The sequence below is a fragment of the Papio anubis genome, chromosome 6, assembly GCF_008728515.1.
Source record: "Papio anubis isolate 15944 chromosome 6, Panubis1.0, whole genome shotgun sequence".
In the NCBI taxonomy this organism is placed as follows: Eukaryota; Metazoa; Chordata; class Mammalia; order Primates; family Cercopithecidae; genus Papio; species Papio anubis.
This window is the reverse complement of record NC_044981.1, coordinates 117,114,765-117,129,416: the sequence shown is the minus strand read 5'-3', so window position 1 is coordinate 117,129,416 and position 14,652 is coordinate 117,114,765. Positions and strand designations below refer to the sequence as shown.

General features: G+C 39.8%; 1 protein-coding gene across 3 annotated transcripts in view; it reads right to left on the bottom strand.

Annotated features, from left to right (window-relative positions):
* Window positions 1-11,862: 11,862 nt before the first annotated feature.
* EPM2A (EPM2A glucan phosphatase, laforin) overlaps window positions 11,863-14,652 on the bottom strand; it is a 116,489-nt gene continuing 113,699 nt past the window's right edge. For all 3 annotated transcript variants that reach the window (XM_003898081.5, XM_031667365.1, XM_031667364.1), the window contains one exon: window positions 11,863-14,251. In XM_003898081.5, coding sequence (XP_003898130.2) covers window positions 13,974-14,251 — 278 coding nt within the window. In that variant the 3' untranslated portion in view covers window positions 11,863-13,973. The remainder of the gene's footprint in view (window positions 14,252-14,652) is intronic.

Sequence of the window (14,652 nt, the reverse complement as noted above, 5' to 3'; positions counted from 1 at the left end):
ATTGCCTATATCTATCAAGAGGAATCACTATGGAAGTTACAGCTTTTTGAAATATATCGCTTAAATAGCAAGACTTAAAAGTCAAAATTATTCGTTAATCCACGGGTTACAGAATGAATGTTATGTTAGCAGGCATAAAAACAACATGAATCTCCCTGGACATATTTATCAAAACCTTTGGGTGAGCAGGTACCTTGTCAATAAGCATTTGTATTTGGAAAGAGATATTTTTTCTGAGCAGTGGGTCTCAACCCTGCTCTTAATATATTCAGTAAACCATATTGTAAAGAGATGTACTGTCCTCCAGACGTTGTTATTTTATTTATAGAGCACAGGCAGATGAGATTTAGCATAATTCTTAAGGGTCTTAGGGTCTTCATAATGGTTAATGAGCATCTGGCTTTAACTTAAAGTCACCAGCTACAGTAGCACCTGACAAGAGGCAAACTGTCCTTTAAAGATTTGAAGCCAGACATTGACATCTCCTCTTTAGCTATGAAAGTCTTAGATGGCATCTTCTTCTAATAGAAGGCTGTTTTGTTTACATTGAAAATCTGTTGTTTAGTGTACCTGCCTTCACCAATGATCTTAGCTAGGTCTTCTGGATAACTTGCTGCAGCTGCTATATCAGCGCTTGCTGCTTCACCTTGTACTTTTATTTTATGGAGACAACTTATTTTTTTAAACCTTATAAACCAACCTCTGCTAGGTTCAAACTTCTTCTCCAACCTCCTTGCCTTTCTCAGCCATCATAAAATTGAAGAGAGTTAGGGCTTTGCTCTGGATTAGGCTTTGGCTTAAGAGAAGGTGTTGTGGTTGGTTTGATCCATCTAGACCACTAAAACTTTCTCTATATCAGTAATAAGACTGTTTTGCTTTCTTACTATATTTGTGTATTTGCTGGAGTAGCACTTTTAATTTCCTTCAAGAACTCTTTTTTTGCACTCACAACTTGGCTGTTTGGCACAAAAGGCCTAGTTTTCAGCCGACCTCTGCTTCAAAATGTCTTCCTCACTACGCTTAACCATTTCTAGTTTTTGATTTAAAGTAAGAGACATGCAACTCTTCATTTCACTTGAGCACTTCAGACGGTATTGCAGAGTTATTAACTGGGTTAATTTCAAGATTGTTGCGTCTTAAGGAATAGGGAAGCCTAAGGAGAGGGAGAGAGATGAGAGAATTCCAAGTCAGTGGGGCAGTCACAACTGCACAACATCTATCAATTAAGTTTGCTGTCTTATACGGGTGCAGTTCATGGCACCCCAAAGCAATTACAATACCAACATCAAACATCACAGATCACAAATCACCATAGTAGATAGAATAATCATGAAATTTGAAATATTGTGAGAACTGCAAAAGTGTAGAGCCACAAAGTGAGTACATGCTGTTAGAAAAATGTCTCCAATGGATTTTATTGAGGCACCCACAAACCTTTAATTTATAGAAACACAGTATCTGTGAAGCACAATAAAGGGAAGCACAGTCAAACAGGTCATCCGTGTGTGCTTAGTACACACAGCAAGCAATGTCTTTCATAGGGCTATAGTTTTTTATGGCCATCGATATTAGCCCATGATGGCAAGCCAAAACAGGATTGAATACATGCAATCTTCAGTAAGCATGATATGGTTTGGCTGTGTCCCTACACAAATCTCATCTTGAATTCCCACAAGTTGTAGGAGGAACCCGGTGGGAGGTAACTGAATCATGGGGCAGATGTTTCCTGTGCTGTTCTCATGATAGTGAATAAGTCTCACAAGATCTGATGGTTTTAAAAAGGGGAATTTCCCTATATAAACCCTCTTCTCTTATCTGCTGTCATGTGAGACATGCCCTTCACCTTCCACCATGATTGTGAGGCCTTCCCAGACACATGGAACTGTAAGTCCATTAAAACCCTTTTTTCCTGTATAAATTACTCAGTCTCAGGTATGTCTTTATTAACAGCATGAAAACAGACTAATACAGTAAATTGGTACCAGTAGAGTGGGGCGCTGCTGTAAATACCCAAAAGTGAGGAAGCAACTTTGGAACTGGGTAACAGGCAGGGGTTAGAAAAGTTTGGAGGGCTCAGAAGAAGATAGGAAAATGCGGGAAGTTTGGAACTTCCTAGAGACTTGTTGAATGGCTTTGAGCAAAATGCTGATAGTGATATGGACAATGAAATCCAAGCTGAGGTGGTCTCACATGAAGATGAGGAATTGTTGGGATCTGGAGTAAAGGTGACTCTCGCTATGTTTAGCAAAGAGATTGGTGGCATTTTGCCCTTCCCCTAGAGATTTATGGAACTTTGAACTTGACAGAGATGATTTAGGGTATCTGGCGGAAGAAATTTCTAAGAAGCAAAGCATTCAACATGTGATTTGGGTGCTGTGAAAGGCATTCAGTTTTAAAAGGGAACAGAGCATAAAAGTTTGGAAAATTTGCAGTCTGACAAAGCAATAGAAAAGAAAATCCCATTTTCTAAGGACAAATTTAGGCCAGCTGCAGAAATTTGCATAAGTAATGAGGAATCAAATGTGAATCCCCAAGACAATGGGGAAAATGTCTCCAGGGCATGTCAGAGGTCTTCACTGCAGCCCCTCCCATCATAGGTCTAGAGACCTAGGACGAAAAAGTGGTTTCATGGGCCAGGCCCAGGATCCCCATGCTGTGTGCAGCCTAGAAACGTGGTGCCCTGCATCCCAGCTGTTCCAGCCATGGCTGAAAGGGGCCAACATAGAGCTCAGGCCATGGCTTCAGAGGGAGCAAGCCTCAAGCCTTGGCAGCTTCCATGTGGTGTTGAGCCTGCCAGTGCACAGAAGTCAAGAATAGGGGTTTGGAAACCTCCACCTAGATTTAAGAAGATGCATGGGAACGCTTAGAGCTCTCATGAAGAACTTCTGCTAGGGCAGCGAGGAAGGGAAATGTGGGGTCAGAGCCCCTACACAGAGTCCCTAATTGGGCACCACCTAGTGGAGTTGTGAGAAGAGGGCCACCATCCTCCAGACCCCAGAATGGTAGATTCACTGACAGCTTGCACTGTGTGCCTGGAAAAGCTACAGACACTCAGTGCCACCCCATGAAAGCAGCCAGCATGGGGGCTATACCCTGCAAAGCCATAGCAGTGGACCTGCCCAAGGCCATGGGAACCCACTTCTTGCATCAGTGTGACCTGAACATGATACATGGAGTCAAAGGAGATCATTTTGGAAATTTTAAGATTTGACTGTCCCACTGGATATCGAATTTGCATGGGATCTGTAGCCCCTTTGATTTGGCCAATGTCTCCTATTTGGAATGAGTGTATTTACCCAATGCCTGTACCCCCATTGCATCTAGGAAGTAACTAACTTGCTTTTGATTTTACAGGCTCATAGGTGGAAGGAGCTTGCCTGGTGTCAGATAAGACTTTGGACTGTGGACTTCTGACTTAATGCTGAAATGAGTTGAGACTTCGGGGGACTGTTGGGACAGCATGATTGGTTTTGAAATGTAAGGACGTGAGATATGGGAGGGGTCAGAGGTGGAATAATATGGTTTGGTTGTGTCCCTACCCAAATCTCATCTTGAATTGCCACATGTTGTGGAAGGAACCCAATAGGAGGTAACTGAATCATGGGGGCAGGTCTTTCCTGTGCTGTTCTCATGATAGTGAATAAGTCTCACAAGATCTGATGGTTTTAAAAAGGGGAGTTTCCCTGCACAAGTTTTCTTCTTCTCTTGTCTGCTACCATGTGAGATGTGCCTTTCACTTTCCAGCATGATTGTGAGGCCTTCCCAGCCACATGGAACTGTAAGTCCATTAAATCCCTTCTTCCTGTGTAAATAACCGAGTCTCAGTTATGTATTTATTAGCAGCATGAAAACAGACTATTACAAAGAGAATAGGCTAAAACCACAATATTTTATAGGATTTACTCTGCCTTAATATAACTAAATACTAGCATTATATAAAAAGAAAAATCATTATTAAAATGCTTAAAACAAAATAAGGCACAAAATGAAGATATTGATAGTACTTTCATTGAATAAATTACCTCATTTATTAACTTACATGAAGCAATAAAGTTCTCATTTAATATTTTCTTTACATTTCTCTTAGATTGAAATATACATTAGATCTGGCCTGGTGCTGTGGCTCATGCTTGTAATGCCAACACTTTGGGAGGCTTAGGCAGGAGCCTCACTTAATTCCAGAAGTTTGAGACCAGCCTTGGTGACACAGTGAGACCCCCATCTTTAGAACAAACTTTAAAAAATTAGCCTAGTATGATGGCAAACATCTGTAGTCCCAGACACTCGGGAAGCTGAGGTGGGAGGCTCACTTGAGCCCAGGAAGGTCGAGGCTGCAATGAGCTGTTATTGCACCACTGTATTCCAGCCTGGGTGACAAAGCAAGATCCTGCCTCAAAAAAAATTTTTTTTTAATTAAAAACATAATAAAATATACATTAGATCTGAACACAGAATCCAAAGAGTACTTAATTCTCATAGAATGTGCCAAAGCCTGTTTGCCAAGCACTGTTTACAGTTCCTACCTAATGATGCTATAGCTCATGTTATAGTACAGCACGTTAAGAGGGGTTCTATGAAAATGCCTGAAAGAAGCACCCTTGAGGGCTCATGAAGATGCCTCAGAGAGGGTGTCTTCAAAGACTCAAAGGATGAGTTGATGCTCGCCAGATATAGATAGGAGGGAAGAGGATTCCAGGCAGAGGAAAAAATATGTGCAAAACCCCAAGGGTACAAAAGATCGTTGAACCTTTAAGCAATTCACTGTGGCTAACAAGCACTTTTGGGAGATGGTTGTAAGAATGACAACAGAGATTGGAGAGAAGGACACAGAACAAATCATAAACACCCTCATATGTCTGATATGGTTTGGCTGTGTCCCCACCCAAATCTTATCTTGAATTGTAGTTCCCATAATCCCCAAGTGTCATGGGAGAAACCCAGTGAGAGGTAATTTAATCATGGCAGTAGTCATCCTCATGTTGTTCTCATGATAGTGAGTGAGTTCTCATGAGATTTGATGGTTTGATATGAGGCTTTTCCCCCTTTTGCTCAGCACCTCTCCTTCCTGCTGCTATGTGAGGAAGGACGTGTTTGCTTTTCCTTCTGCAGTGATGGTAAGTTTCCTTAGGCCTCCCAGGTCTTGCTAAACTGTGAGTCAATTAAACCTCTTTCCTTTATAAATTACCCAGTCTCAGGTATGTTTTTATTAGCAGCATGAGAACAGATGAATACAACGTCACATTAAGTATTTTTTATTTTTTTCTGAGAACAACGAGGAGCCATTGAGGAATATTGAGCAAGAAAGAGACAGTAGTATATTTGAAGTAGAAAGGTCTCTCAGGCAGCAGTGTCAAGAATGATCTTGAAAGGGGTAAGGATTACAAGAGGAAGGTAAGCCAGGATGCTTTAACAATTCAGGTCAGAGCAGACAGAAGGGGAGTAGTTAGGAAGCACTATCCAAATAATTTGTTGAATGGTTAGGAGGGTGGTAAATGGAGGAGAGATGGCAAAGATGGCATTCAAGTTTATAATGAGAAATTAGGGGGAAGGTGTTGCCAGTGTCTGCTCAACAGAGAAAGTATGGGAGGTCTGGCAAAATAAAGAAAATTTCAGCTTGGGAAATACTGAGTTTGGGAGATATTCTGAAAGATGTTTTGAAAAAAAGCCGATATATAAGCCTTGTACTCAGAAAAAAGCAGTGGAACGGGGATTGAGATTTGGGTGTTATCACTATAGACAATTATTGAGAAAATTCTGGTTTAAACTGGCAAACACACTACTCTTCCTGACATCTGAATGGAAATTACAATATAAAATCTGAAGACAGAAATTCACCTGCAACAATGAAGAGGCAGTTAAGAAGGATTACTAGCAGATAAGATAGTTCAGCATGATAGAATGATTTTGGAAGTGAGCTGAGGGATGAACTAGAAAGCAAAGGAAGACGTGACTCAGAATACCTTATGAGGGGATGCAGTACTGCAGAAGAGCTGGGCACTCATAAGCTCACTGGAACCTTGAGAGTGACTGGGCTTAAATTCTCAATAGTAATGGAATCTAGGACAGATAAGAAAGCTAGAAATGGTGTGGAGTGGTAATCATATGTCTGTCTGGCAATGAAGATTATGTCCCCATCAACATTTCTTTTTGGCCTTCCTCACAATTAAAAAAAAAATTTAAGAACACAAAAAGAAAAAGAGGAAGTACATTTCAAACAACTCATAATTATAGTTGCAATCATGTCAACATGAAGGAAGTAAAAATACCAGTGGACATAAGTCAGTGTTAAAGTTCTTTGTTGTAAGGAGGAAGACATAATTATCAAAAATAAAAGCATGAAGAGACACATAGAAAAGGCAAAAACATTTTTGAAATAAAAAAAAATGAACAAATGAGCAAATGAGTAAACAGGTCCAAATAGTATCAGAAATCACAATATATATTCATGGCTTATAGCCCCTGAAACATGTGAGGTGCTTAGCAGTAATTGGCATCATTTAAACACCAGTCTATAAAGAATGAGGGATACTCACCTTGTTTATCCACTATGGGTGTAAAATCTCTGAAATTGTTTAGATCAGTGGTCCCCAACCTTTTTGGAACCAGGGACCAGTTTTGTGGAAGACAATTTTTCCATGGACAGGGAGGGGAAGGGAGTATGGTTTTGGGATGGCACTGTTCCACCTCAGATCATTAGATAGATTCTCATAAGGAGCGTGCAACTAGATCCGTTGCATGTGCAGTTCACATAGGGTTCACACTCCGCTGACAATCTGATGCCGCTGCTGATCTGACAGGAGGCAGAGCTCAGGCAGTAAAGCTCACTGACCTGCCACTCACTTCCTGCTGTGTGGCCGGTTTCCTAACAGGCCATGGACCGCTACTGTGGGCTGTTAGGAAACTGAACCACAGGGGTTGGAGACCACTGGTTTAGACTTTATTTCCATCTTTAGATTCGTTATTTAATATTAAGAAGGCAACAATAAGGATTTCTATCAAATAAAAATATATAATTCCACTTTTAACCATTTATATACAGCAAACAGTAAATTCTATTCAGTGAATTCTGAGTTTTCTCTCACTAGGAATTTATAAAGTCTTGATAAGTATGGTAATGACAATGACCTGTTCTGTTCAAGGTCCAGCTCTCCATTCTTTCACTGTCTAATTTCTGCTAATTTTCTCCTTTATAATCCACACCATTCTGGTGCCATGAGCAAATGAGTAAACAGGTCCAAATATTATCAGAAATCACAATATATATTCATGGCTTAAGCCCCTGAAACATGTGAGGGGCTTATTAAATGAAACTAGTTCATTTAATAGTAATTGCATATTGTTCAGTTTTTAAATAACAGCATTTTTTTCAGCCTTACTGAGGTATAACTCAAACAAAAATTGTATTATTTAGGGTGTACAATTATACATACATTGTGAAAAGATTACCACAATCAAGCTAATTAACATATCCATTACCTCACATAACTCACTTTTTTATGGTGAGGACACTTGTGATTTACTGTGTTCTTAATAAATTTCAAGTATATAATACATTATTATTAATTGCCATCATGTTGTAATTAATTAGGTCACCAGGACTTATTCTTAAAGGTTTGTACCATTTGATCAACATCTCCTCTTTCTTCCAATTTATCAGCCCCTGGTAACTACCATTTTATTCACTGTTACATGAATTTGGCTTTTTTTTTTTTTTTTTTTTTAAGATTCCACATATAAATGAGATTATGAAGTATTTGTCTTTCTGTGCCTGGCTTATTTTACTTAGCATAATGTCCTCAAGTTTTAACTCTGTTGATGCAAATGATGAGATTTCCTTCTGTTTAAGGCTGAATGATATTCCACTGTTTATATATCCACCACATCTTCTTTATTCATTCATCTGTCATTGGACACTTAGTTTCCATACTTGGCTATTGAAAATAATGTTGCAATGAACATGGAAGTGCAGAAATTTCTTCAAGATACTGATTTTATTTACTTTGGATATATACCCAGAAGTGAGACTCTGAATTAAAAGGAAGTTCTAGGTTTAATTTTTTACAAAACTCCATATTGTTTCCCATTATGGCTGTAATGATTTACATTCTCACCAAGAGTGTGCAAGGATTCCCTTTTCTCCACACACCCTTGCCAACATTTACTATGTCTTGCTTTTTTTTTTTTTTTTTTTTTTTACAATAGCCATCCTAACAGGGGTGAGGTTGATACCTCATTGTGGTTTTAATTAGCATTTCCCTAGTGATTAATGATGCTGAGCACCTTTTCATATACCTCTTAGCCATTTGTATGTCTTCTTTTGAAAAACATCTTTTCAGGTCCTGTGTTCATTTTTATATTGAGTTATTTGTTCTTTTGCTTGTGAGGTATTTGGGTTCCTTATACATTTGGATATTAATTCCTTATCAGACATATTATGGTTTGCAAATATTCCATTGTGTAGGTTATCTTTTCATTTTTTTCTTGTTTCTGTTACTGTGCAGAAACCTTTTAGTTCGATGCACTTCCACTTGCTTATTTTTGCTTTTGTTGCCTGTGCTTTCAGTGTCAAATCTAAAAAAAAATCAAAGCTGAGACCAATGTCAACAAGTTTTTCCACTATGTTTAGTTCTAGGAGTTCTACTGTTTCAGGTCTCATGCTTAAGTCTTAACCTATTTTGGATTGATTTTTGAGGACACCAATCATTTTCATTTTTGTATTATTAAAATAATATTGGTATAATGCCTGATATAATAACAGTACAGGAATTCATCCTTTTATTTGAAAGGTTCCAATTTTCTGTCTATCTCCGACTACTCTTTCAATAGTTCTCTTTTATAAGCTAAACCTGTAAATGGGAAACTCAACCCGATCTGGTCCCTTTTTTCACATTTCCAGTCCCCTCCAATCTGCCTGATTTCTTTCGCTCCCTATAGTCCTCAGGTAGTTGTTTTCTGTAGTGTTGTCCGTTGATTTTGCTTCCCACAAATTCAAACGCTGAAGTCATAACCTCCATTACTTCAGAATGTGACCTTATTCAGAAATCAGGTGATCACAGATGTAATTAGTTGAGACCACATTAGAGTCAGGTGGGCCAAATTCAATGTCGCTGCCATCCTTGTAGAAATGGGAAATTTAGACACAGACTCCCATACAGGGTGAACACCATGTTAAGATGAAGGCAGAGAATAAGGTGATGCTTCTACAAACCAAGAAACGTCAAAGGTTGCTGGCAAACCACCAGAAGCTAGAACAGCGGCATGGAACAGATTCTCCCTCGCAGCCCTCAGGAGGAACCGGTGCTGCTCACCCTTTCATCTCCAACTTCTATACTCCAGAACCATGCCAGGAACAAATTTCTGGAACAAATTTCTGCTGCTTAATCCTCCTAGTCTGTGGTACATTATTATGGCTGCCCTAGCAAACAGATGTAATGTGCACAGAGATTATAACGGGTGGTTCATTAAGAGCTTACTCCACCAAATCAGAAGCAAAACTATCTTCACTTGCCTCAGAATAAGTTCACCTTCTGTCTATCCTTTAGTTTCCTTATCTGTAAAACAGGGATAATATCCCCTGGCATTTTTGGAATAAGGTAGGCTGATATATGTGGAGCACTTAGACAATACGTATAACATTGTATGCTTTTGACGGTTATTAGCTATTCCAGTCCTTCACTCATTTAAACTATGTCAGCCTCTGTTATAGGCACTCTAGGTACATCACCAAACAAAACAGATAAAAATTTCTGCCTTTATAATTCAGTGAAGCTTATATTGCAGTGACAGCATACAGAAAAAAATAAGTAATTTATGTAAATATGTAATATGTAGGCCATTAATAAGTTCTATGAAGAAAAATAAACCAGAAACTGTGGATTGGGAAGGCTGAGATTGGATCAGGCCATTTTTTATAGGGTAGTCCAGGGAGGCATCATTGAAGGAGGGAGAAGGGTGAGCCATATGCATACCTGGAGTAGCAGCATTCCAGGTAAAGAGAATAGCAGGAGCATGTGCCCTGAGGCCAGAGCCTTCCTGGAGTAGTCAAAGAACAGCAAGAGGGCCAGTATGGCTAGAGTAGAGTAAGAGAGGTGGAAGGCAGTAAGTAGGAGATGTGGTCAAGAGGTAACAGGTGACCAGATTGTACAGGACCTCAAAGGGCTTTGACTTTTACCCTGAGTGACGTAAGAAGTAGTTGGAGCTTTCAAACACAGGAGTGATATGACATGAGTTACATTTTTATCGAAGTACCCTGACCACTATGTGAGAGTAAGTTTGATAGAGGAAGGGGCTGGGAGGGAAGGCCAGAAACAGGGAGAGCAGGTAGAAGACCATTTCTGAAATCTAGTCTTGGGATCACATTGGCTCTGACCAAGGTTGTTCAGTAAAGGAAGAAAAACACAGATGCTATAGATGCTTTAACAGAATTTCTGGATGATTTGAATGTGACATTTGAAATAAAGAGAGGAGTCATGGATGACGCTGAGGTTTGGGTCCTGAGCAGCTGCAAGTGTATTTCCATTAATGGCATCAGGCAAGACTTTCAGAACAAAGATTTAGAGAAGGAAAGAACAGAGTTGTTGTTACGGTTGTTCTTCCTCTTACTATTGTCATTATTGCTATAATTAAGGTAGCGTCATCAATCCTTTCCCCTTTATTCTCAGTCTCATCTTCTGTCAATTTTTTTCTTTTTCTAGCAGATACTCAGTGACGGCATACCTATGCCATGATTTGCTCAGCAAGTTACATCTAGCTGCTCCCTTTTCCTACTGTGATCTAGCCCCACAGACAAACAAGCGGACACTTAACACATCTCTTTCCTGGGCACATAACCTTGAATCTCCCTCTCTGCTTCTATAGTCACGCCTTCTTGCTCTTACCCCCACAGAAAACACCTGCCTTTCCTTCTTTTGGAAAAGACACTGGTCTTTACTTTTTCTCATTTTAACCATTTTTCTTCCTCTTACTCCAATTTTTATTAATCCTTGCACCACTTCTTACCCACTAACAATACTGTCTGCTCTCATTCCCATTAATTCTCCTATGACGTCTCAATATCACAATAAATCTCCGAACCTTTCTTCCTGACTTATCCTTTACCTTTGGTCCTAGTTACAACTCTTTGCAATAGGAAAAAGTCATTTGATGTCTCTGGGTCTGTTTGCTCCTCTGTAAAATAAAGGCATTACATGAGATTATTTCTAAAGATACTTTCAGCTTTAACTTCTGATCCAACTGATTCTGCGTTTAGCTCTTCAGTGATTTTTCATGTGTGGCAAGTTCCATTTCATTTCTTATTTCCTAACTCACTTTCAAATCTCTCCTTTCATTACTTTCTTATCATTTCCAAAGTCTTAACCACATTTTTCATCATTATTTCTTACACCAAGCCAAGTGGTTTTTACCACACCTTAATGATGGTCAAAAGAGAGTGTTTTGCGTTGTGTTTTAGATTTTTTTCCTAATGCTGGCAAGCAGAATGATAGAGGGATAATGTTTCAAGTCTGAAGGAAAACAACCTCATTTGGACATTCTTTCACCATGAATGAAATCTTCTTATGATTACCTTTGAGGAATCCGTGATTGAAAAGTTTTGTTAAACACCAGTGACAAGCAGCTACTGGCATAATATCTGCTTTGATTTTCTCAGACACACTCTAAGTTTTCATGCTCACTTCTCTGTGGTCCCTCACCTCTGACTTCCTTTGTCATGTAACTGCCAATTTTGATCAGTTAATTGACAGAGGAAGGGTGACAAGAAAAAAGAAACAATTTAGCTCAGTGGATTGCCCCCTTTACAAATAAGGAAACACAGTTTGTCCTAGATTTCAGACTAAGCTGATAACATTTTAAAAATCCTGTACAGAAAGGTCTTTTTAAATGTTTTTATTTACCAAAAGTTTTGGGTGATTTTGAAATACATTAGACATCCCATTCATTGAGGAAAGGATGATTTATTCCAAAACATTCTTTAAGAGTCCTAAAATGATTTTGTCTATCAGAGCAGAAGGAACAAAGGGAAAAATCCACCTGAGAAAAGATCTTTGTATCATGGAAATTATGAAGCTAGATTAGACATTAAAGAAATTCACACGCACACATAGTTTAAAATTCCATTTTTAAGATTAAATTTTCACGACACATTATGACTGTAAATGAGTTACTTGAATACCAATTATTACCTCTAGTTATTTTTAGCAAGGGAGCTGGACTTCACTTTACTTAATGCTAGCTTATAAATTTAACTTCGTAAAATTATACGGGAAATGCGTCCTGGCCGGCTGCCTCTGCCCAAAGCAAATGTCATCTCCCCTAAGTGCCACAATTATATCTCCCTGTCCTCTGAGCTCCACTGAAACTTACCTTGTATCCTTCTTGTCCCCACACCTTCTAAATAAGAGTCTCTTGCATCTATCAATATGTGTTTGTGGAAGAAAGGAAGGTGCAGAAAAATAAATGCACATCATAGTTTAATTAAGAAAGTAAGGGCTTTGAATCAAATCTAGCTTTGTATCTCACTGCATCTATTTATTCATCGTGTGACAACAGACAGTTGATTTAACCCCTCTGAGCCTTAGTTTCCCATCTTTATCATGGAGATAATGAGACCTTCTTCATTGGATATTGTGAAGATTAAACTGGATATGATTATAAATCACCTTGCACATAGAGGCTCTCAATTGAAAAAAACACGTCTCTTTTTTCTATTCTAGCATATCATTCATGGTCCAACCCTGCATTGCAGTTGTTGAATGCAGGTCTGTTTCTAGGCAGCACACTTTTGAAGGCAACGTTGTTCATCTCTGTATTTCCTGTAGAACCTAGGGTGATGAGCTGCATAGTCTGGAGGCACAGGAACTGCATATTATACTAAATTGAGGGCTGAGCCAGGATGGCCGAGGCTGTGAAGCAATTATCCATGGATTTGGTCGTTTGGGCTCTTTCGGTAGTATAGGTCCTCTCATGAACTCCCACTCTGGTCTTAAAACAGCCCATCATGTTTTTAAATTAGCTTGCACAAAATACAACTACTTTCCTAGATTCTTTGGCAACTGATCAGAACACTATTCTGTGTCTCGCTACGGAAACTCCTGCAGGCATATCGACCATACCCTTAGAAAGACAAAACTGAATGCACTACATGGTGCTGGGAAAACAAGTTGTGTTGAAAACAGCACTGAGTCAAATAGACTATTAACTCTAGCTTGCCCTTGACTGGTCATGAGACCTTGGGCTAGCTACCTATGCCCATTAAGGGTCAATTTAACTTCTTGATATCACAACTATAAAAAACAAGGGTATTTTTTGCTTTGTTTGGCAGTTTTGAGGGAAAACAACAACAACAACAACAAATGAGAGATAATTCTACTTTGGTTGTTACAGAGGGTTGTTGGGTAGAGAAGGAAGGTGATGTCTTGGAATAGACTTTAACAACTGTGAGGCAGGATAAAAATGAAGTCCTGAAAGCCATCATTTTTTGACCACAGTGAGCTCTTCTTTTGTAACGGTTCAGGCTTCTAACCTTATTTCTTCTTTTGGCAACTGACCAGCTCACGCACACACACTAGTGATGAAATCCACATAGTTCCATATCTTTTCCTCTGTATGGCCAAGAGTTTCAGTGCAACAGGAAAGTGCTGTCATGGATCCATCGTGCAACACATGCAGTGCTGTAAAGCAAAGGCCTCATCTGCCCGCAGGCAGCAGGAACTGCACTCATTACCCTTCTGTCTTATGTACAGCCTAACTGCTTCATGCCTCTTCTCATGTGTGAGTCACAGCTTTCTTGTAGAGTATTTCAAAAATACAGCCCCAAAACAAAGCATAATCGAAAGTCATCCCAGATGAAAGTGGTTGGCTTGGGGGAAGTCACACGTCCTTTCAGTTTAGGTAGAATCCTTGTTTCTAGGTCATTTTACCAACATCACCCCAGGCTCCTTAGGGAAATCAGGAGGGGGCAGAAGCAGGCTGACCAGCTACAGACTACACACAGAAGAACGAACCTTCCCAAATTTCTGGAAAAAATCTTCTTGTGCACGGGCCAAAGCCTCTTCATCAATGTAGACAGCTGGCCTCTTGGCCATGAGGAAATACTGCACCTTCCTCAGATTCCAGCCCATCACGTACTGGAACCAGCCGCAGACAGCTGCGGTGGAGCGGCCCACCCCAGCGTTGCAGTGCACATACACGATGTGTCCCTTCTCCAGCAGCGCATGCAGCAAGCACACTGCCTGGGGCAGCATCTGCACTCGACCTGCGGTGGGGAAAGCACAGCACACATGTGAATAATAAACCACCAGATACCGCCACTGAGATCTCCTCCACAGCCTGAAATCACAGGGATGCACATGGCCAGGCAGGGATAAGAGACTTTGCTTTCTTCCTGCATTGTGAAGGAAAAGGTGAGATCATTTTACAACCTGATAATAGTAAAGTGGAAAGAGCATTCCAGAGGGAGAGGCCCTCTCTAATCCTTCCCTGGGTATTGCTACTCCTTTGGGTGACTTCGCCATCCATGCAAATATCCCTCCAAAGAAAAGTGACCTATCACCTGTCATCAGAATGCACTTTCACATCAAAAGTGTTTGCAGATGGTCAGAATTTTAGAGGATTAAAAAAAAAAAAAAAAGTTGTCAGGTCTGGCCACCTGAATTA